Source organism: Chiloscyllium plagiosum, unplaced genomic scaffold (genome assembly GCF_037043375.1).
Source record: "Chiloscyllium plagiosum isolate Xiang-an unplaced genomic scaffold, Cpla_swu_hap1 HiC_scaffold_25, whole genome shotgun sequence".
Taxonomy (NCBI): domain Eukaryota; kingdom Metazoa; phylum Chordata; class Chondrichthyes; order Orectolobiformes; family Hemiscylliidae; genus Chiloscyllium; species Chiloscyllium plagiosum.
The window spans coordinates 61,441,670-61,464,986 of NW_028270163.1; the positions used below are offsets into that span (position 1 = coordinate 61,441,670).

The 23,317-nt window shown below is 56.5% G+C and overlaps 1 protein-coding gene across 1 annotated transcript in view; it reads left to right on the plus strand.

The window, feature by feature from the left end:
• LOC122546823 (ankyrin repeat and fibronectin type-III domain-containing protein 1-like) overlaps positions 1 to 23,317 on the plus strand; it is a 513,035-nt gene that overhangs the window by 418,864 nt on the left and 70,854 nt on the right. The window contains exon 7 of the mRNA XM_088000787.1: positions 20,946 to 21,147. Coding sequence (XP_087856913.1) covers positions 20,946 to 21,147 — 202 coding nt within the window. The remainder of the gene's footprint in view (positions 1 to 20,945; positions 21,148 to 23,317) is intronic.

Sequence of the window (23,317 nt, forward strand, 5' to 3'; positions counted from 1 at the left end):
TCTCACTGTCCTCTCCCAGAGTCTCACTGTCCTGTCCCAGAGTCTCACTGTCGTCTCCCAGAGTCTCTCTGTCCTGTCTCAGAGTCTCTCTGTCCTCTCCCAGAGTCTCTCTGTCCTGTCTCAGAGTCTCTCTGTCCTCTCCCAGAGTCTCTCTGTCCTGTCCCAGAGTCTCTCTGTCCTGTCCCGGAGTCTCTCTGTCCTGTCCCGGAGTCTCTCTGTCCTGTCCCAGAGTCTCACTGTCCTGTCCCAGAGTCTCTCTGTCCTGTCCCAGAGTCTCACTGTCCTGTCCCAGAGTCTCTCTGTCCTCTCCCAGAGTCTCTCTGTCCTCTCCCAGAGTCTCACTGTCCTGTCCCAGAGTCTCACTGTCCTGTCCCAGAGTCTCACTGTCCTGTCCCAGAGTCTCTCTGTCCTGTCCCAGAGTCTCTCTGTCCTCTCCCAGAGTCTCTCTGTCCTGTCCCAGAGTCTCACTGTCCTGTCCCAGAGTCACACTGTCCTGTCCCAGAGTCTCACTGTCCTGTCCCAGAGTCTCTCTGTCCTGTCCCAGAGTCTCACTGTCCTGTCCCAGAGTCTCACTGTCCTGTCCCAGAGTCTCTCTGTCCTGTCCCAGAGTCTCTCTGTCCTCTCCCAGAGTCTCTCTGTCCTGTCCCAGAGTCTCACTGTCCTGTCCCAGAGTCTCTCTGTCCTCTCCCAGAGTCTCACTGTCCTGCCCCAGAGTCTCACTGTCCTCTCCCAGAGTCTCTCTGTCCTGTCCCAGAGTCTCTCTGTCCTTTCCCAGAGTCTCTCTGTCCTGTCCCAGAGTCACACTGTCCTGTCCCAGAGTCTCACTGTCCCGTCCCAGAGTCTCTCTGTCCTGTCCCAGAGTCTCTCTGTCCTCTCCCAGAGTCTCTCTGTCCTGTCCCAGAGTCTCTCTGTCCTGTCCCAGAGTCACACTGTCCTGTCCCAGAGTCTCTCTGTCCTGTCCCAGAGTCACACTGTCCTGTCCCAGAGTCTCTCTGTCCTGTCCCAGAGTCTCTCTGTCCTGTCCCAGAGTCTCACTGTCCTGTCCCAGAGTCTCACTGTCCTCTCCCAGAGTCTCTCTGTCCTGTCCCAGAGTCTCACTGTCCTGTCCCAGAGTCTCTCTGTCCTGTCCCAGAGTCTCTCTGTCCTCTCCCAGAGTCTCTCTGTCCTGTCCCACAGTCTCTCTGTCCTGTCCCAGAGTCTCTCTGTCCTGTCCCAGAGTCTCTCTGTCCTGTCCCAGAGTCTCACTGTCCTGTCCCAGAGTCTCACTGTCCTCTCCCAGAGTCTCTCTGTCCTGTCCCAGAGTCTCACTGTCCTCTCCCAGAGTCTCACTGTCCTGTCCCAGAGTCTCACTGTCCTCTCCCAGAGTCTCACTGTCCTGTCCCAGAGTCTCACTGTCGTCTCCCGGAGTCTCACTGTCCTGTCCCAGAGTCTCACTGTCCTCTCCCGGAGTCTCACTGTCCTGTCCCAGAGTCTCACTGTCCTCTCCCAGAGTCTCTCTGTCCTCTCCCAGAGTCTCACTGTCCTCTCCCAGAGTCTCACTGTCCTGTCTTAGAGTCTCTCTGTCCTCTTCCAGAGTCTCTCTGTCCTTTCCCAGATTCTCTCTGTCCTCTCCCAGAGTCTCTCTGTCCTGTCCCAGAGTCTCACTGTCGTCTCCCGGAGTCTCTCTGTCCTCTTCCAGAGTCTCTCTGTCCTTTCCCAGAGTCTCTCTGTCCTCTCCCAGAGTCTCTCTGTCCTCTCCCAGAGTCTCTCTGTCCTCTCCCAGAGTCTCTGTCCTCTCCCAGAGTCTCTCTGTCCTGTCCCAGAGTCTCACTGTCCTGTCCCAGAGTCTCACTGTCGTCTCCCAGAGTCTCTCTGTCCTCTCCCAGAGTCTCTGTCCTCTCCCAGAGTCTCTCTGTCCTGTCCCAGAGTCTCACTGACCTGTCCCAGAGTCTCTCTGTCCTGTCCCAGAGTCTCTCTGTCCTCTCCCAGACTCTCTCTGTCCTGTCCCAGAGTCTCACTGTCCTGTCCCAGAGTCTCACTGTCCTCTCCCAGAGTCTCTCTGTCCTGTCCCAGAGTCTCTCTGTCCTGTCCCGGAGTCTCTCTGTCCTGTCCCGGAGTCTCTCTGTCCTCTCCCGGAGTCTCTCTGTCCTCTCCCGGAGTCTCTCTGTCCTGTCCCAGAGTCTCTCTGTCCTGTCCCAGAGTCTCACTGTCCTGTCCCAGAGTCTCTCTGTCCTGTCCCAGAGTCTCTCTGTCCTGTCCCGGAGTCTCTCTGTCCTGTTCCAGAGTCTCTCTGTCCTGTCCCAGAGTCTCTCTGTCCTGTCCCAGAGTCTCTGTGTCCTCTCCCAGAGTCTCACTGTCCTGTCCCAGAGTCTCACTGTCCTGTCCCAGAGTCTCTCTGTCCTCTCCCAGAGTCTCTCTGTCCTCTCCCAGAGTCTCACTGTCCTGTCCCAGAGTCTCACTGTCCTCTCCCAGAGTCTCTCTGTCCTGTCCCAGAGTCTCTCTGTCCTGTCCCAGAGTCTCACTGTCCTGTCCCAGAGTCTCTCTGTCCTCTCCCAGAGTCTCTCTGTCCTGTCCCAGAGTCTCTCTGTCCTGTCCCAGAGTCTCTCTGTCCTGTCCCAGAGTCTCTCTGTCCTGTCCCAGAGTCTCACTGTCCTCTCCCAGAGTCTCTCTGTCCTGTCCCAGAGTCTCTCTGTCCTGTCCCAGAGTCTCTCTGTCCTGTCCCAGAGTCTCACTGTCCTGTCCCAGAGTCTCTCTGTCCTCTCCCAGAGTCTCTCTGTCCTGTCCCAGAGTCTCTCTGTCCTCTCCCAGAGTCTCTCTGTCCTGTCCCAGAGTCTCTCTGTCCTGTCCCAGAGTCTCTCTGTCCTGTCCCAGAGTCTCTCTGTCATCTCCCAGAGTTTCACTGTCCTGTTCCAGTGTCTCACTGTCCTCTCCCAGAGTCTGTCTACCTCAGCTTGTAATAGATGAATTTTTAATCAGTCAGGGCATCTTAGATTATGGGGAAAAGTCAGAAAAGTGGAGTTGTGAATGATTGATTTAGCCATGGTATCATTGAATGGTGGAGCAGAGTCGATGGGCCGAATAGCCTATTCTTCTCCTACAACTTATGGTCTTGTTGTCAGGAGTGTGATAGGACGCTCCCTGTTGCCTGGATGAGTGCAGCTCCACCAGCATTCGAGCAGCTTGACCAACCCTCCCCCCCATCCAGGACAAAGCAACCTAATCCAACATCTTAAATGTTCTGGGGACCCAGGTACAAATCCTGGATTGGGCTTTGTCTGGTTCCTCCCTTCGACCTTATCGCCGGCGGGGGGGGGGGGGGGGTGCGGAAACGGGGAAGGTTTGGTGACCCTGCCAGGAGCGGAGAATTCCTGATGGTATCGCTCTCGGGACCATACCTCTCCATGGATTGCCAGCTTGCTGTGGTAGAAGGGCCTGAGTTTGCCCATGAATGCAAAGAGGCCAGGGTTGACACTTTAACCCTTGACCTTGTGTATTGTTGAAAGAGAAGACCATGAAGATGGCTGTCACTCAGAATGTGGTGTTTGCCCCCATCAGATTTTGGTGCCAGCCCAGATTGTGCTGCAATTCTCTCCCTCAGACGTTCCATTGACATCTTCAGGTCTGACACTCAGAGCTCCTTGCCAGTCTGCCAATGAAGTTACAGCTGATGTCCTTTTGGCTTTAAAAAAAAAGACAAGACAATTAAAAGTTTAATGGGTGTTACAAAACCCTGATTAACGTCATAACAACAAGATACACTGCAGAAATTCATCAAAGATCCTTAAACAGCACCTTCCAAACATACAAACCCATTCCATCTCGAAGGACAAGGGCAGCAGATACATGGAACACCACCCCCTGCAAGTTCCCCTCCAAGCCCCTCGCGATGTTGAAGCGGAAGTATATCATCATTCCTCCACTGTTACTGGGTCAAAATCCTGGAATTCCCTCCCTAACGACATTGTGGGTCAATCCACAAGCACAGACTGTGGACTGCAGTGGTTCAAAAAAACAGCTCTATCCCACCTTCTCAAGGGGCAACTAGGGATGGTACAATAAATGCTGGGCCCAGCCACTGATGTTCACGTTCTGAAAATGAATTGAAGAGCATATTTTCTTACGTGCATTATTTTGCACTGATACACATATACAGCAGTATCTTATTTCCTCCCCCACTGTATCTGCCATGATCCCTGTGGGTTTGAGTTATGTTTATAATGCAAAGTTGTTGCTTTCTATTGTCAAGTCATTGGAAGAGCTTAGCTTGGGGCACAGCCAATTCTGGACCACATGTCTTTAGTAAGTATTGTCAGGGCCCACTGCTTTTGCAGTGTCCAGAGCTCGCAACTGTTTCTTGATATCACGTGGGGTGAATCGAATTGACTGAAAGACTGGGGTTCACTGGAGGAGGCTGTGATGGACCATCCCCTTGAACACTCATGTTTTCCCGGTTAAAGGTACACTTTGCGGGCTACAATTACATTCATTGGATTCCAACCAATCTCTGCATCACAGTCACATTCTTTGTGTTAAAGCTGTGTGGGCTACAGTCACACTCACTGGGATAGAGATACACTTCTTAGGGATGACAGTCACACTCATTATGTTACAGCTCAATTCCCCAGATAACAGACCAATTCTCTGGATGATAGCCATACTCATCATGTTATAGATGCACTGGACTATGGTTCAGGAGTGACTGTGTGTACTGGAGCTGTCTGGCTCTGAATTATTGAACCAAGGTGCCATGATGCTCATGACTGAGCTTCCGATTATGAGCAGCTGACTTGCAGCATCTTGTGGAGACACTGATTGTAGTTTCAGAGCAAGTCTCCGGTCAGGATTCTGCAGGCGACTGTCAACTTCTGGCTTGCATTGTGTTGATGTCACTAGGGCTGGTTTGCAGAGTTTCCCAACAATCTCTGGGGATGTGAGTATTCTAACATTCACAAAACTCACATTCATTTTCCTCGTTGTTTCTGGAGCTTCAGCAAAGTGAAGGAAGGATTTGTAACTGTCTGTACCCTGTGATGTGGGAGAGGGAGAGATCTCCCAATCACTGAGAGAGCAAGGATACCCAGCTCTCAATCACAACTCGCTACAAACAGCGCATTGGTTTCAGCACAATCTCCACTAACAGTGAGTCATGGATTGTTCTGTCTGTGACTGTGTAACCTCTCAGGTTCAGTCCATTACGGAGGATCGAGACAGACAGTTTTCGCTGTCAGCTCAGGAACAGGAAGACAACAAGAATGGTTCAGCTAAAATAATCGCCTGACAGAAAGACAGAGCAAACCTGCAGAAAGTGACTGTAATCAGGGGAGTGTGACTGTAACCAGGGGAGAGTGACTGTAACCAGGGGAGAGTGACTGTAACCAGCGAAGAGTGACTGTAACCAGGGGTGTGTGACTGTAACCAGGGGTGTGTGACTGTAACCTGGGGAGAGTGACTGTAACCAGGGGTGTGTGACTGTAACCAGGGGAGTGTGTTGTAACCAAGGGAGTGTGACTGTAATGAGGGGAGTGTGACTGTAACCAGGGGAGAGTGACTGTAACCAGGAGAGTGTGACTGAAATGAGGGGAGTGTGACTGTAACCTGGGGAGAGTGACTGTAACCATGGGAGTGTGACTATAATGAGGGGAATGTGACTATAATGAGGGGAATGTGACTGTAACCAGGGGAGAGTGACTGTAACCTGGGGAGAGTGACTGTAACCAAGGGAGTGTGACTGTAATGAGGGGAGTGTGACTGTAACCAGGGCAGAGTGACTTTAACCTAGGGAGTGTGACTGTAATGAGGGGAGTGTGACTGTAACCAGGGGAGAGTGACTGTAACCTGGGGAGAGTGACTGTAACCAAGGGAGTGTGACTGTAATGAGGGGAGTGTGACTGTAACCAGGGGAGAATGACTGTAACCTGGGGAGAGTGACTGCAACCTGGGGAGTGTGACTGTAACCAGGGGAGAGTGACTGTAACCAGGGCAGTGTGGGGTTATGGGGAGTGAACGCGGGCAGTGTGGGGTGATGGGGTGTGTACCTGGGCAGTGTGGGGTGATGGGGTGTGTACCTGGACAGTGTGGGGTGTCGCGGTGTGTACCTGGACAGTGTGGGGTGATGGGGTGTGTGCCCGAGCAGTGTCGGATGTTGGGGTGTGTATCTTGGCATGAGGGGTAATAGTAAGTGTAACTGGACAGTATGGGGTGATGGGTTGTGTACCCGGGCAGTGTGGAGTGATGGGGTGTGTACCCGGGCAGTGTGGGTTGTGTTAGGGAGTGTATCTGGGCAGTGTGGTGTGATATGGTGTGTACCCGGTCGTTTGGGGTGTTGGGATGTGTACCCGGGCAGTTTGGGGTGTTGGGGTGTGTACCTGGGCAGTGTGGGGTAATAGGATATGTACGTGGGCAGTGTGGGGTAATGGGGTGTGTATCCGTGTGTGGGGCTGATGGGGTGTATAGCCGGGCAGTGAGGGGTGATGGGGCGTGTACCCGGGCAGTGTGGGGAGATGGGGAGTGTAACCGGGCAGTGTGGGGTAATGGGGTGTGTACCCGGGTAGTGTGCGTTGATGGGGAGAGTACCTGGCCAGTGTGGGGTGATGGTGAGTGTACCCGGGCAGTGTGGGGTGTTGGGGAGTGTACCCAGGCAGTGTAGGGTGTTGGGGTGTGTACCCGGGCAGTGTGGAGTGATGGGGTGTGTACCCGGGCAGTGTGCGTTGATGGGGAGAGTACCTGGCCAGTGTGGGGTGTTGGGGTGTGTACCCGGGCAGTGTGTGGTGTTGGGGTGTGTACCCGGGCAGTGTGTGGTGATGGGGTGTGTACCCGGGCAGTGTGTGGTGATGGGGTGTGTACCCGGGCAGTGTGGGGTGTTGGGGTGTGTACCCGGGCAGTGTGTGGTGATGGGGTGTGTACCCGGGCAGTGTGGGGTGATGGGGTGTGTACCCGGGCAGTGTGGGGTGTTGGGGTGTGTACCCTGGCAGTGTGTGGTGATGGGGTGTGTACCCGGGCAGTGTGGGGTGATGGGGTGTGTACCCGGGCAGTGTGTGGTGATGGGGTGTGTACCCGGGCAGTGTGGGGTGTTGGGGTGTGTACCCGGGCAGTGTGTGGTGATGGGGTGTGTACCCGGGCAGTGTGGGGTGATGGGGTGTGTACCCGGGCAGTGTGGGGTGTTGGGGTGTGTACCCGGGCAGTGTGGGGTGTTGGGGTGTGTACCCGGGCAGTGTGGGGTGATGGGGTGTGTACCCGGGCAGTGTGTGGTGTTGGGGTGTGTACCCGGGCAGTGTGTGGTGTTGGGGTGTGTACCCGGGCAGTGTGTGGTGATGGGGTGTGTACCCGGGCAGTGTGGGGTGATGGGGTGTGTACCCGGGCAGTGTGGGGTGTTGGGGTGTGTACCCGGGCAGTGTGGGGTGTTGGGGTGTGTACCCGGGCAGTGTGGGGTGATGGGGTGTGTACCCGGGAAGTGTGTGATGATGGGGATTGTACCTGGACAGTGTTGGGTGTTGGGGTGTGTACCCGGGCCATATGGGGTGATGGGGAGAGGATCTGGGCAGTGTGGGGTGATGGGGTGTGTACCTGGGTAGTGTGGGGTGATGGGCAGAGTACCTGACCAGTGTGGGGTGATGGGGTGTGTATCTGGGCGGTGTGGGGAGATGGTGAGTGTACACGAGCAGTGTGGGGTGATGGGGTGTGTACCCGGGCAGTGTGGGGTAATGGGGTATGTATCTGGGCAGTGTGGGGTAATGTGGTGTGTACCCGGGCAGTGTGGGGTGATGAGTGTGTACCTGAGCAGTGTGTGGGGTTGGGGTGCGTACCCGACAGTGTCGAGTGTTGGGGTGTGTATCTTGGCGTGAGGGGTGATGGGGAGTGTACCCGGACAGTGTGGGGTGATGGGGAGTGTACCCGGACAGTGTGTGGTGAGGGGGTGTGTACCTGGGCAGTGTGGGGTGATTGGGAATGTATCTGGGCAGTGTGGGCCGATGGTGAATATACCTGTGCAGTGTGGGGGTTTTGGGGTATGTACCCAGGCAGTGTGGGGTGATGGGGTGTGTACCTGGGCAGTGTGGGGTGAGGGGGTGTGTACCTGGGCAGTGTGGGGTAATGGTGAGTTTACCCAAGCAGTGTGGGGTGATGGGGAGTGTCAAGTGTTGGGGTGTGTATCTTGGCGTGAGGGTGATGGGGTGTGTACCCGGACAGTGTGGGGTGAGGGGGAGTGTACCTGGGCAGTGTGGGGTGATGGGGTGTGTACCCGGACAGTGTGGGGTGATTGGGAATGTATCTGGGCAGTGTGGGGTGATGGGGTGTGTACCCGGACAGTGTGGGGTGAGGGGGAGTGTACCTGGGCAGTGTGGGGTGATGGGGTGTGTACCCGGACAGTGTGGGGTGATTGGGAATGTATCTGGGCAGTGTGGGGTGATGGGGTGTGTACCCGGACAGTGTGGGGTGATTGGGTGTGTATCTGGGCAGTGTGGGGTGATGGGGTGTGTACCCGGACAGTGTGGGGTGATTGGGAGTGTATCTGGGCAGTGTGGGGTGATGGGGTGTGTACCCGGACAGTGTGGGGTGATGGGGAGTGTATCTGGGCAGTGTGGGGTGATGGGGTGTGTACCCGGACAGTGTGGGGTGATTGGGAGTGTATCTGGGCAGTGTGTGCTGATGGTGAATGTATGAGGAGAAAGTGAGGTCTGCAGATGCTGGAGATCAGAGCTGAAAATGTGTTGCTGGAAAAGCGCAGCAGGTCAGGCAGCATCCAGGGAACAGGAGAATTGACATTTCGGGCATAAGCAATTCATTCCTGAAGAAGGGTTTATGCCCGAAACATCGATTCTCCTGTTCCCTGGATGCTGCCTGACCTGCTGCGTTTTTCCAGCTACACATTTTCTGCTCTGATGGTGAATGTACCTGTGCAGTGTGGGGTGAGGTGGTGTGTACCTGGGTTGTTTGGGGAGATGGTGAATGTACACGGGCAGTGTGGGGTGATGGTGAGTGTACCCGGGCAGTGTGGGTTGTTGGGGTGTGTACCCGGGCAGTGTGGGGAGATGGGGAGTGTAACCGGGCGGTGTGGGGTAATGGGGCGTGTACCTGGGTAGTGTGAGGTGATGGGGCATGTACCCGGGCAGGGTGTATTGATGGGGAAGGTACCAGGCCAGTGTGGGGTGATGGGGTGCGTACCTGGGCAGTGTGAGGCTATGGGGTGTGTACCCGGGCAGTGTGGGTGATGGGGTGTGTACCCAGGTAGTGTGGGGTGATGATGTGTGTACCCGGGCAGTGTGGGGAGATGGTGAATGTACCCGGGCGTGTGGGGTGTTGGGGTGTGTACCTGGGCAGTGTTGGGTGTTGAGGTGTGTATCTGGGTACTGTGGGGTAATGTGGTGTATACCTGGGCAGTGTGGGGTGATGGGTTGTGTACCCGGGCGTGTGGGGTGTTGGGCTCTGTACCCAGGCAGTGTCGGCTGTTGAGGTGTGTAACTGGGCTTGTGGAGTGATGGGGTGTGTACCTGCGCCATGTGGGGTTTTGGGGAGCGTACCTGGGTACTGTGGGGTGATGGGGTGTGTATCTGGGCAGAGTGGGGTGATGGGGTGTGTACCCGGGCAGTGTGGGGAGATGGGGAGTGTAACCGGGCGGTGTGGGGTGATGAGTGTGTACCTGGGTAGAGTGCGTTGATGGGCAGAGTACCTGAACAGTGTGGGGTGTTGGGGTGTGTACCCGGGCAGTGTGAGGTGATGAGTGTGTACCTGGACAGTATGGGTTGTTGGGGAGTGTACCTGGGCAGTGTGGGGTGATGAGTGTGTACTGGTCAGTGTGGGGTGTTGGGATGTGTACCTGGGCAGTGTGGGGAGATGGTGAGTGTACCCGAGCAGTGTGGGGTGTTGGGGTGTGTACCCGGGCAGTGTGGGGTGATGTGGTGTATACCCGGGTTGTGGGATGATGGGGTGTGTACCCTGGCAGTGTGGGGTGATGAGTGTGTACCTGGACAGTGTGGCGTGTTGGTGTATGTACCCGGACAGTGTGGGGTGATGGGGAGTGCACCCGGGTAGTGTGGGGTGATGGGGTGTATACCCGTGCAGTGTGGGGAGATGGGGAGTGTAACCGGGCGGTGTGGGGTAATGGGGTGTGTACCCGGGCAGTGTGTGGTGATTGGGTGTGTACCTGGGAAGTGTGTGGTCATGGAGCGTGTACCCGTGTGTGTGGTGTGATGGAGTGTGTACACGAGCAGTGTGGGGTGATGGGGTGTGTACCCGGGCAGTGTGGGGTAATGGGGTATGTATCTGGGCAGTGTGGGGTAATGGGGTGTGTACCCGGGCAGTGTGGGGTAATGGGGTGTGTACCCGGGCAGTGTGGGGTGATGAGTGTGTACCTGAGCAGTGTGTGGGGTTGGGGTGCGTACCCGACAGTGTCGAGTGTTGGGGTGTGTATCTTGGCGTGAGGGGCGATCGGGTGTGTAACCGGACAATGTGGGGTGATGGGGAGTGTACCCGGACAGTGTGTGGTGTTGGGGTGTGTACCTGGGCAGTGTGGGGTGATTGGGAATGTATCTGGGCAGTGTGGGCCGATGGTGAATATACCTGTGCAGTGTGGGGGTTTTGGGGTATGTACCCAGGCAGTGTGGGGTGATGGGGTGTGTACCTGGGCAGTGTGGGGTGAGGGGGTGTGTACCTGGGCAGTGTGGGGTAATGGTGAGTTTACCCAAGCAGTGTGGGGTGATTGGGAGTGTATCTGGGCAGTGTGGGGTGATGGGGTGTGTACCCGGCAGTGTCAAGTGTTGGGGTGTGTATCTTGGCGTGAGGGTGATGGGGTGTGTACCCGGACAGTGTGGGGTGATGGTGAGTGTACCCAAGCAGTGTGGGGTGATGGGGAGTGTATCTGGGCAGTGTGGGGTGATGGGGTGTGTACCCGGACAGTGTGGGGTGATTGGGAGTGTATCTGGGCAGTGTGTGCTGATGGTGAATGTATGAGGAGAAAGTGAGGTCTGTAGATGCTGGAGATCAGAGCTGAAAATGTGTTGCTGGAAAAGCGCAGCAGGTCAGGCAGCATCCAGGGAACAGGAGAATTGACGTTTCGGGCATAAGCAATTCATTCCTGAAGAAGGGCTTATTCCCGAAACGTCGATTCTCCTGTTCCCTGGATGCTGCCTGACCTGCTGCGTTTTCCAGCTACACATTTTCAGCTCTGATGGTGAATGTACCTGTGCTCAGGAACACACCACCTCACCCCACACTGCAGTGTGGGGTGATGGTGAGTGAACCCAAGCAGTGTGGGGTGATGGGGAGTGTATCTGGGCGTTTGGGGTTTTGGGGTGTATACCCGGGCAGTGTGGTGTGATGGAGTGTGTACCCTGGCAGTGTGGGGTGTTGGGGTGTGTACCTGGGTTGTTTGGGGAGATGGTGAATGTACACGGGCAGTGTGGGTTGTTGGGGTGTGTACCCGGGCAGTGTGGAGAGATGGGGAGTGTAACCGGGCGGTGTGGGGTAATGGGGCGTGTACCTGGGTAGTGTGAGGTGATGGGGCATGTACCCGGGCAGGGTGTATTGATGGGGAAGGTACCAGGCCAGTGTGGGGTGATGGGGTGCGTACCTGGGCACTGTGAGGTGATGGGGTGTGTACTCGGGCAGTGTGAGGTGATGGGGTGTGTACCTGGGCAGTGTGTGGTGATGGGGTGTGTACTCGGGCAGTGTGAGGTGATGGGGTGTGTACTCGGGCAGTGTGAGGTGATGGGGTGTGTACTCGGGCAGTGTGAGGCTATGGGGTGTGTACCCGAGCACTGTGAGGTGATGGGGTGTGTACTCGGGCAGTGTGAGGTGATGGGGTGTGTACCCAGGCAGTGTGGGGTGATGGTGAATGTACCCGGGCAATGTGGGGTGATTGTGTGTGTACCTTGGTGTGTGGGGAAATGGGGTGTGTACCCGGGAAATGTGGGATGATTGGGAGTGTACTCGGGCAGTGTGGGGTGATGGGGTGTGTTCCCGGGCAGTGTGAAGCGATGGGGTGTGTACCCGGCCAGTGAGGGGTGTTGGACTGTGTACCCGGGTGTGTGGGGTGATGGGGTGTGTACCCGGGTGTGTGGGGTGATGAGGTGTGTACCCAGGTGTGTGGGGTGATGAGGTGTGTACCCGGGCAGTGTGGGGTGATGGGGTGTGTACCCGGACAGTGTGGGGTGATGGGGAGTGTATCTGGGCAGTGTTGGGTGATGGGGAGTGTACCCGGACAGTGTGGGGTGATTGGGAGTGTATCTGGGCAGTGTGGGGTGATGGGGTGTGTACCCGGACAGTGTGGGGTGATTGGGTGTGTATCTGGGCAGTGTGGGGTGATGTGGTGTGTACCCGGACAGTGTGGGGTGATTGGGAGTGTATCTGGGCAGTGTGGGGTGATGGGGTGTGTACCCGGACAGTGTGGGGTGATTGGGAGTGTATCTGGGCAGTGTGGGGTGATGGGGTGTGTACCCGGACAGTGTAGGGTGATTGGGAATGTATGAGGAGAAAGTGAGGTCTGCAGATGCTGGAGATCAGAGCTGAAAATGTGTTGCTTGAAAAACGCAGCAGGTCAGGCAGCATCCAGGGACCAGGAGAATTGACGTTTCGGTCATAAGCAATTCATTCCTGAAGAAGAGTTTATGCCCGAAACGTCGATTCTCCTGTTCCCTGGATGCTGCCTGACCTGCTGCGTTTTTCCAGCTACACATTTTCTGCTCTGATGGTGAATGTACCTGTGCAGTGTGGGGTGATGGGGAGTGTATCTGGGTTGTTTGGGGTTTTGGGGTGTATACCCGGGCAGTGTGGTGTGATGGAGTGTGTACCCGGGCAGTGTGGGGTGATGGGGTGTGTACCCGGGCAGTGTGGGGTGTTGGGGTGTGTACCCGGGCAGTGTGGGGTGTTGGGGTGTGTACCCGGGCAGTGTGTGGTGTTGGGGTGTGTACCCGGGCAGTGTGTGGTGTTGGGGTGTGTACCCGGGCAGTGTGTGGTGATGGGGTGTGTACCCGGGCAGTGTGGGGTGTTGGGGTGTGTACCCGGGCAGTGTGTGGTGTTGGGGTGTGTACCCGGGCAGTGTGTGGTGTTGGGGTGTGTACCCGGGCAGTGTGGGGTGTTGGGGTGTGTACCCGGGCAGTGTGGGGTGTTGGGGTGTGTACCCGGGCAGTGTGGGGTGTTGGGGTGTGTACCCGGGCCATATGGGGTGATGGGGAGAGGATCTGGGCAGTGTGGGGTGATGGGGTGTGTACCTGACCAGTGTGGGGTGATGGGGTGTGTATCTGGGCGGTGTGGGGAGATGGTGAGTGTACACGAGCAGTGTGGGGTGATGGGGTGTGTACCCGGGCAGTGTGGGGTAATGGGGTATGTATCTGGGCAGTGTGGGGTAATGTGGTGTGTACCCGGGCAGTGTGGGGTGATGAGTGTGTACCTGAGCAGTGTGTGGGGTTGGGGTGCGTACCCGACAGTGTCGAGTGTTGGGGTGTGTATCTTGGCGTGAGGGGTGATGGGGAGTGTACCCGGACAGTGTGGGGTGATGGGGAGTGTACCCGGACAGTGTGTGGTGAGGGGGTGTGTACCTGGGCAGTGTGGGGTGATTGGGAATGTATCTGGGCAGTGTGGGCCGATGGTGAATATACCTGTGCAGTGTGGGGGTTTTGGGGTATGTACCCAGGCAGTGTGGGGTGATGGGGTGTGTACCTGGGCAGTGTGGGGTGAGGGGGTGTGTACCTGGGCAGTGTGGGGTAATGGTGAGTTTACCCAAGCAGTGTGGGGTGATGGGGAGTGTCAAGTGTTGGGGTGTGTATCTTGGCGTGAGGGTGATGGGGTGTGTACCCGGACAGTGTGGGGTGAGGGGGAGTGTACCTGGGCAGTGTGGGGTGATGGGGTGTGTACCCGGACAGTGTGGGGTGATTGGGAATGTATCTGGGCAGTGTGGGGTGATGGGGTGTGTACCCGGACAGTGTGGGGTGATTGGGAGTGTATCTGGGCAGTGTGGGGTGATGGGGTGTGTACCCGGACAGTGTGGGGTGATTGGGAGTGTATCTGGGCAGTGTGGGGTGATGGGGTGTGTACCCGGACAGTGTGGGGTGATTGGGTGTGTACCCGGACAGTGTGGGGTGATGGTGAATGTATGAGGAGAAAGTGAGGTCTGCAGATGCTGGAGATCAGAGCTGAAAATGTGTTGCTGGAAAAGCGCAGCAGGTCAGGCAGCATCCAGGGAACAGGAGAATTGACATTTCGGGCATAAGCAATTCATTCCTGAAGAAGGGTTTATGCCCGAAACATCGATTCTCCTGTTCCCTGGATGCTGCCTGACCTGCTGCGTTTTTCCAGCTACACATTTTCTGCTCTGATGGTGAATGTACCTGTGCAGTGTGGGGTGAGGTGGTGTGTACCTGGGTTGTTTGGGGAGATGGTGAATGTACACGGGCAGTGTGGGGTGATGGTGAGTGTACCCGGGCAGTGTGGGTTGTTGGGGTGTGTACCCGGGCAGTGTGGGGAGATGGGGAGTGTAACCGGGCGGTGTGGGGTAATGGGGCGTGTACCTGGGTAGTGTGAGGTGATGGGGCATGTACCCGGGCAGGGTGTATTGATGGGGAAGGTACCAGGCCAGTGTGGGGTGATGGGGTGCGTACCTGGGCAGTGTGAGGCTATGGGGTGTGTACCCGGGCAGTGTGGGTGATGGGGTGTGTACCCAGGTAGTGTGGGGTGATGATGTGTGTACCCGGGCAGTGTGGGGAGATGGTGAATGTACCCGGGCGTGTGGGGTGTTGGGGTGTGTACCTGGGCAGTGTTGGGTGTTGAGGTGTGTATCTGGGTACTGTGGGGTAATGTGGTGTATACCTGGGCAGTGTGGGGTGATGGGTTGTGTACCCGGGCGTGTGGGGTGTTGGGCTCTGTACCCAGGCAGTGTCGGCTGTTGAGGTGTGTAACTGGGCTTGTGGAGTGATGGGGTGTGTACCTGCGCCATGTGGGGTTTTGGGGAGCGTACCTGGGTACTGTGGGGTGATGGGGTGTGTATCTGGGCAGAGTGGGGTGATGGGGTGTGTACCCGGGCAGTGTGGGGAGATGGGGAGTGTAACCGGGCAGTGTGGGGTAATGGGGTGTGTACCTGGGTAGAGTGCGTTGATGGGCAGAGTACCTGAACAGTGTGGGGTGATGGTGAGTGTACCCGGGCAGTCTGGGGTGATGAGTGTGTACCTGGTCATTGTGGGGAGATGGTGAGTGTACCCGAGCAGTGTGGGGTGTTGGGGTGTGTACCCGGGCAGTGTGAGGTGATGAGTGTGTACCTGGACAGTATGGGTTGTTGGGGAGTGTACCTGGGCAGTGTGGGGTGATGAGTGTGTACTGGTCAGTGTGGGGTGTTGGGATGTGTACCTGGGCAGTGTGGGGAGATGTGGTGTGTACCCGGGAAGTGTGGGGTGATGTGGTGTATACCCGGGTTGTGGGATGATGGGGTGTGTACCCTGGCAGTGTGGGGTGATGAGTGTGTACCTGGACAGTGTGGCGTGTTGGTGTATGTACCCGGACAGTGTGGGGAGATGGGGAGTGTACCTGGGTAGAGTGCGTTGATGGGCAGAGTACCTGAACAGTGTGGGGTGTTGGGGAGCGTACCTGGGTACTGTGGGGTAATGTGGTGTATACCTGGGCAGTGTGTGGTGATGGGTTGTGTACCCGGGCGTGTGGGGTGTTGGGCTCTGTACCCAGGCAGTGTCGGCTGTTGAGGTGTGTATCTGGGCTTGTGGGGTGATGGGGTGTGTACCTGCGCCGTGTGGGGTGTTGGGGAGTTTACCTGGGTACTGTCGGGTGATGGGGTGTATACCTGGGCCGTGTGGGGTGGTGGGGAGCATACCTGGGCAGTGTGGGGTGATGGGGTGTGTACCCGGGCAGTGTGTGGTGATTGGGTGTGTACCTGGGAAGTGTGTGGTCATGGAGTGTGTACCCGTGTGTGTGGTGTAATGGAGTGTGTACCGAGCAGTGTGGGGTGATGGGGTGAGTCCCCGGGTGTGTGGGGTTTTGGGGTGTGTACACGAGCAGTGTGGGGTGATGGGGTGTGTACCCGGACAGTGCGGGGTGATTGGGAATGTATCTGGGCAGTGAGGGGTGATGGTGAATGTACCTGGGCAGTGTGGGGTGTTGGGGTGTGTACCCAGGCAGTGTGGGGTGATGGGGAGTGTACCCGGGCGTATGGGGTTTTGGGGTGTGTACCCGGCAGTGTCAAGTGTTGGGGTGTGTATCTTGGCGTGAGGGTGATGGGGTGTGTACCCGGACAGTGTGGGGTGATGGGGAGTGTATCTGGGCAGTGTGGGGTGATGGGGTGTGTACCCGGACAGTGTGGGGTGATGGGGAGTGTATCTGGGCAGTGTGGGGTAATGGGGTGTGTACCCGGACAGTGTGGGGTGATTGGGAATGTATCTGGGCAGTGTGGGGTGATGGGGTGTGTACCCGGACAGTGTGGGGTGATTGGGAGTGTATCTGGGCAGTGTGGGGTGATGTGGTGTGTACCCGGACAGTGTGGGGTGATTGGGAATGTATCTGGGCAGTGTGGGGTGATGGGGTGTGTACCCGGACAGTGTGGGGTGATTGGGAATGTATCTGGGCAGTGTGGGGTGATGGGGTGTGTACCCGGACAGTGTGGGGTGATTGGGAGTGTATCTGGGCAGTGTGGGGTGATGGGGTGTGTACCCGGACAGTGTGGGGTGATTGGGAGTGTATCTGGGCAGTGTGGGGTGATGGGGTGTGTACCCGGACAGTGTGGGGTGATTGGGAGTGTATCTGGGCAGTGTGGGGTGATGGGGTGTGTACCCGGACAGTGTGGGGTGATTGGGTGTGTATCTGGGCAGTGTGTGCTGATGGTGAATGTATGAGGAGAAAGTGAGGTCTGCAGATGCTGGAGATCAGAGCTGAAAATGTGTTGCTGGAAAAGCGCAGCAGGTCAGGCAGCATCCAGGGAACAGGAGAATTGACATTTCGGGCATAAGCAATTCATTCCTGAAGAAGGGCTTATTCCCGAAACGTCGATTCTCCTGTTCCCTGGATGCTGCCTGACCTGCTGCGTTTTCCAGCTACACATTTTCAGCTCTGATGGTGAATGTACCTGTGCTCAGGAACACACCACCTCACCCCACACTGCAGTGTGGGGTGATGGTGAGTGAACCCAAGCAGTGTGGGGTGATGGGGAGTGTATCTGGGCGTTTGGGGTTTTGGGGTGTATACCCGGGCAGTGTGGTGTGATGGAGTGTGTACCCTGGCAGTGTGGGGTGTTGGGGTGTGTACCTGGGTTGTTTGGGGAGATGGTGAATGTACACGGGCAGTGTGGGGTGATGGTGAGTGTACCCGGGCAGTGTGGGTTGTTGGGGTGTGTACCCGGGCAGTGTGGGGAGATGGGGAGTGTAACCGGGCGGTGTGGGGTAATGGGGCGTGTACCTGGGTAGTGTGAGGTGATGGGGCATGTACCCGGGCAGGGTGTATTGATGGGGAAGGTACCAGGCCAGTGTGGGGTGATGGGGTGCGTACCTGGGCACTGTGAGGTGATGGGGTGTGTACTCGGGCAGTGTGAGGTGATGGGGTGTGTACCTGGGCAGTGTGTGGTGATGGGGTGTGTACTCGGGCAGTGTGAGGTGATGGGGTGTGTACTCGGGCAGTGTGAGGTGATGGGGTGTGTACTCGGGCAGTGTGAGGCTATGGGGTGTGTACCCGGGCACTGTGAGGTGATGGGGTGTGTACTCGGGCAGTGTGAGGTGATGGGGTGTGTACTCGGGCAGTGTGGGTGATGGGGTGTGTACCTGGGCAGTATGAGGTGATGGGGTGTGTACCTGGGCAGTGTGAGGTGATGGTGAATGTACCTGGGCATGTGGGGTGATGGGGTGTGTACCCGGGCAGTATGAAGTGATGGGGTGTGTACCTGGGCAGTGTGAGGTGATGGGGTGTGTACTCGGGCAGTCTGGGTGATGGGGTGTGTACCTGGGCAGTATGAGGTGATGGGGTGTGTACCTGGGCAGTGTGGGGTGATGGGGTGTGTACCTGGGCAGTATGAGGTGATGGGGTGTGTACTCAGGCAGTGTGCGGTGATGGAGTGTGTACCCGGGCAGTGTGGGGTGTTGGGGTGTGTACCCGGGCAGTGTGTGGTGATTGGGTGTGTACCTGGGAAGTGTGTGGTCATGGAGTGTGTACCCGTGTGTGTGGTGTGATGGAGTGTGTACCCGAGCAGTGTGGGGTGATGGGGTCAGTCCCCGGGTGTGTGGGGTGTTCTGGTGTGTACACGAGCAGTGTGGGGTAATGGGGTGTGTACCTGGGTAGTGTGCGTTGATGGGGAGAGTACCTGACCAGTGTGGGGTGATGGTGAGTGTACCCGGGCAGTCTGGGGTGATGAGGTGTGTACCCGGGCAGTGTGGGGTGACGTGGTGTGTACCCGGGAAGTGTGGGGTGATGTGGTGCATACCCAGGCAGTGTGGGGTGATGGGGTGTGTAACCGGGCAGTGTGGGGTGTTGGGGAGTGTACAAAGGCAGTGTGGGGTGATGGGGTGTGTACCCAGGCAGTGTGGGGCGATGAGTGTGTACCTGGACAGTGTAGGGTGTTGGGGTGTGTACCCAGGCAGTGTGGGGTGATGGGGAGTGTACCCGGGCAGTGTGGGGTGATGGGGAGTGTACCCGGGCAGTGTGTGATGATGGGGATTGTACCCGGGCAGTGTGGGGTGTTGGGGTGTGTACCCAGGCAGTGTGGGGTGATGGGGAGTGTACCCGGGCAGTGTGGGGTGATGGGGAGTGTACCCAGGCAGTGTGGGGTGTTGGGGTGTGTACCCAGCCAGTGTGGGTGAGGGGGTGTGTACCCAGGTGTGTGTGGTGTTGTGGTGTGTACCCGGCAGTGTCGAGTGTTGGGGTGTGTATCTTGGCGTGAGGGGCGATCGGGTGTGTAACCGGACAGTGTGGGGTGATGGGGTGTGTACCTGGACAGTGTGGGGTGATTGGGAATGTATCTGGGCAGTGTGGGCCGATGGTGAATGTACCTGTGCAGTGTGGGGGTTTTGGGGTATGTACCCAGGCAGTGTGGGGTGAGGGGGTGTGTACCTGGGCAGTGTGGGGTGATGGTGAGTGTACCCAAGCAGTGTGGGGTGATTGGGAGTGTATCTGGGCAGTGTGGGGTGATGGGGTGTGTACCCGGACAGTGTGGGGTGATTGGGAATGTATCTGGGCAGTGTGAGGTGAGGGGGTGTGTACCTGGGCAGTGTGGGGTGATGGTGAGTGTACCCAAGCAGTGTGGGGTGATTGGGAGTGTATCTGGGCAGTGTGGGGTGATGGGGTGTGTACCCGGACAGTGTGGGGTGATTGGGAATGTATCTGGGCAGTGTGAGGTGAGGGGGTGTGTACCTGGACAGTGTGGGGTGATGGGGTGTGTATCTGGGCAGTGTGGGGTGATGGGGTGTGTACCTGGGCAGTGTGGGGTGATGGGGTGTGTACCCGGACAGTGTGGGGTGATTGGGTGTGTACCCGGACAGTGTGGGGTGATTGGGAGTGTATCTGGGCAGTGTGGGGTGATGGGGAGTGTATCTGGGCAGTGAGGGGTGATGGGGTGTGTATCTGGGCAGTGTGGGGTGATGGGGAGTGTATCTGGGCAGTGTGGGGTGATGGGGTGTGTACCCGGACAGTGTGGGGTGATGGGGAGTGTATCTGGGCAGTGTGGGGTGATGGGGTGTGTACCCGGACAGTGTGGGGTGATGGGGAGTGTATCTGGGCAGTGTGGGGTGATGGGGTGTGTACCCGGACAGTGTGGGGTGATTGGGAGTGTATCTGGGCAGTGTGTGCTGATGGTGAATGTATGAGGAGAAAGTGAGGTCTGCAGATGCTGGAGATCAGAGCTGAAAATGTGTTGCTGGAAAAGCGCAGCAGGTCAGGCAGCATCCAGGGAACAGGAGAATCGACGTTTCGGGCATAAGCAATTCATTCCTGAAGAAGGGTTTATGCCCGAAACGTCGATTCTCCTGTTCCCTGGATGCTGCCTGACCTGCTGCGCTTTTCCAGCTACACATTTTCAGCTCTGATGGTGAATGTACCTGTGCTCAGGAACACACCACCTCACCCCACACTGCAGTGTGGGGTGATGGTGAGTGAACCCAAGCAGTGTGGGGTGATGGGGAGTGTATCTGGGCGTTTCGGGTTTTGGGGTGTGTACCCGTGCAGTGTGGGGTGATGGAGTGTGTACCCAGGCAGTGTGGATTGTTGGGATGTGTACCCAGGCAGTGTGGGGTGATGGGGAGTGTAACCGGGCGGTGTGGGGTGATGGGGCGTGTACCTGGGTAGTGTGAGGTGATGGGGCATGTACCCGGGCAGGGTGTATTAATGGGGAAGGTACCTGGCCAGTGTGGGGTGATGGGGTGCGTACCTGGCCAGTGTGGGGTGATGGGGTGCGTACCTGGGCAGTGTGGGGTGATGGGGTGTGTACCCGGGCAGTATGAGGAGATGGGGTGTGTACCTGGGCAGTGGAGGTTATGGGGTGTGTACCCGGGCAGTGTGGGGTGATGGTGAATGTACCCGGGCAGTGTGGGGTTTGGGTGTGTACCCGGGCAGTGTGAGGTGATGGGGTGTGTACCCGGGCAGTGTGGGGTGATGGGGTGTGTACCCGGGTAGTGTGGGGTGATGGGGTGTGTACCCGGGTAGTGTGGGGTGTTGGGGTGTGTACCCGGGTAGTGTGGGGTGTTGGGGTGTGTACCCGGGTAGTGTGGGGTGATGGGGTGTGTACCCGGGTGTGTTGGGTGTTGGGGTGTGTACCCGGGTAGTGTGGGGTGATGGGGTGTGTACCCGGGTGTGTTGGGTGTTGGGGTGTGTACCCGGGTGTGTTGGGTGTTGGGGTGTGTACCCGGGTAGTGTGGGGTGATGGGGTGTGTACCCAGGTGTGTGGGGTGATGGGGTTGAGGTACATCGTGCTATGCCACGGCTGGGTGCCCTGTTTCTGGAAGGTTGTGAAGCCTGTCGTGGGACATGGTGCTGACCTGTGATGTTGTGTGATGTTTCTGCAGGTCCCTTCACTCCACAATGACTGAGCCGATCCCGAAGCCGAGCCTGTCCCCTCCCAGACGGACCTGTGGCCCCGTGTCTCCAGGTGCTGCTAAGCGTCTGTATCGCAATCTCTCAGAACGCTTCAAAGGGAGTCACTCCTCTTTCGATGATCCAGTGACCCCCCCAAAGATGGAGAACGAGAGGCTGAGGACGTTATCCTGGGTATGTGGAAATTGATCAGACAAAGGGCATCATGTGTTTTGTGTGATGGTGAGCATGGAAGTGGGACGGGTTTTTAATTCCGTAGGATGTTTTTGTGTCTAAGCCCACCCCTTTTGCCCCACTGTCAAATCAGATACTGGGCAGGAAGGCTGACGGTTAACCTTCATGCCCCACTACCAATTGAGGCTGCCAGCTAATGACTATTTAAGGTCCTTCAACCATCATCACTCGGATTAACACAGCAGCAAGTGAGCTTTATGTCACGTGGTGTGTATGACAGCTTTTAGTCTATGGGCAGCTTATTACCTCATTGGTTTGGAAGGGGGGGTAGTAGGGATGTGGATGGTAGGTGAAGTTTGGAGTAGAAAAGGTGGGTGACTTCCTCAGTGAAAAGAAGTCAGTGTGTGCTCAAGGGACTTGACGATTGAGTGGATGGGTGTCATCTGGGAACCAGTCCCACCCTTGCTTCCAACTCCTCTGTTATCCTTTTTCTGGTGACCCCTAACTATAGAAAACCCATTTCTTCCTCACCACTTATCTTTGTCCTATAACCTCTGTGATCCCGGGACCCTGAGGTTGCTTGTCTGACAGCAAACATGGCCCGTTTTTGGGTGCTGCTGAGTGCAGGAGCTGCCAACCTTCCTTTGGTCAGCAGTTCTCACTCAGTGGGATTTCCACCCTCACAGTGCTGTTTGAGGGTACTTGCAGCCTGCGATCCTCTCCCTGGCTGATTAGCATGTGGTTCAGTAGGCTGTCTCTAGAAAGGTTGGTAGTGTGTCTGTTTCACTGGCTCACCATCTGGCTGACAAGCTCCTGACACCTCAATATCCCAACCACTATTTCAGTTCTGTGATCTTTCATTATGGAGAGTTTTCCTCAGCAACGTTCCAGCCACAGTCAGTAAACCAACTGGTTCCCTTCTGAAGAATGGGAATGGTGTGGGCAGTTCCTGTCAAACTATCAGTGAGGTCATCAGCTCCCACCCAGCACAAACAAGGTTAGGATTACATCAGAGAAAAGGAGGCATGGAATAAAGATGGACAGAGCCGCAATAAATCACAGTCCATCATTAATCACTCCCCAGAGTCACAGAGAGAGAGAGAGAGAGAGAGAGACATAGAACATTCCAGTGCAGTACAGGCCCTTTGGCCCTCGATGTTGCGCCGACCTGTGGAACCAATCTGAAGCAGATCTATCCCACACTATTCCATTTTCATCCATATGTTTATCCAATGACCATTTAAATGCCCTTAAAGTTGGTGAGTCTACTACTGTTGCAGGCAGTGCGTTCCATGCCCCTACTACTCTCTGAGTAAAGGAGTTACCTCTGACATCTGTTCTAAATCTACCACCACTCAGCTTAAAGCTATGTCCCCTTGTGCTAGCCATCACCATCCGAGGAAAAACCCTCTCCCTGTCCAACCTATCTAACCCTCTGATTATCTTATATGTCTCAATTAAGTCACCTCTCAAACTTCTTCCCTTTAATGAAAACAGCCTCAAGTCCCTCAGCCTTTCCTCACAAGACCTTCCCTCCATACCAGGCAGCATCCTGGTAAATCTCCTCAGGGAATCCATATCAGAGATTTGGACAAGGTGAGGATAACTGGTAGAAGACTGTGAATGAGGTTTAACCCTTAGTGAGTGTGCAGGAGTAATAATGTCACTGTGCAAAGTGAAGCACAAACAGACCGTACAACATCGGAAAATGGAAAAGCTTTATCATTGGAAAATGTGCCAAGTGGAGCATACAGGTTACAGTGTATTCCAAAGGAAGTGGACTCCCTCACCAGGCCCTCTGAGCTCAGGAAAAACCACTTGGGTGCAAGCAATCGCACAGCCTCACTCAGGACATCTCCTGAACAGAGGGACCCCAAAACAAAACCAAGCCTGGTCCAAACTGTTAACATTTACATCTGGGCTGGGATTGGGGCTGGGATTGGGACTGGGATTGAGGCTGGGAGCTGGGCTGGGATTGGGGCTGGGACCTGGGCTGGGATTGGGGCTGGGATCTGGGCTGGGATTGGGGCTGGGAATTGGGCTGGGATCGGGCTGGGATCTGGGCTGGGACCTGGGCTGGGATTGGAGCTGGGATTGGGGCTGGGAGCTGGGCTGGGATTGAGGCTGGGAGCTGGGCTGGGATCTGGGCTGGGATTGGGGCTGGGACCTG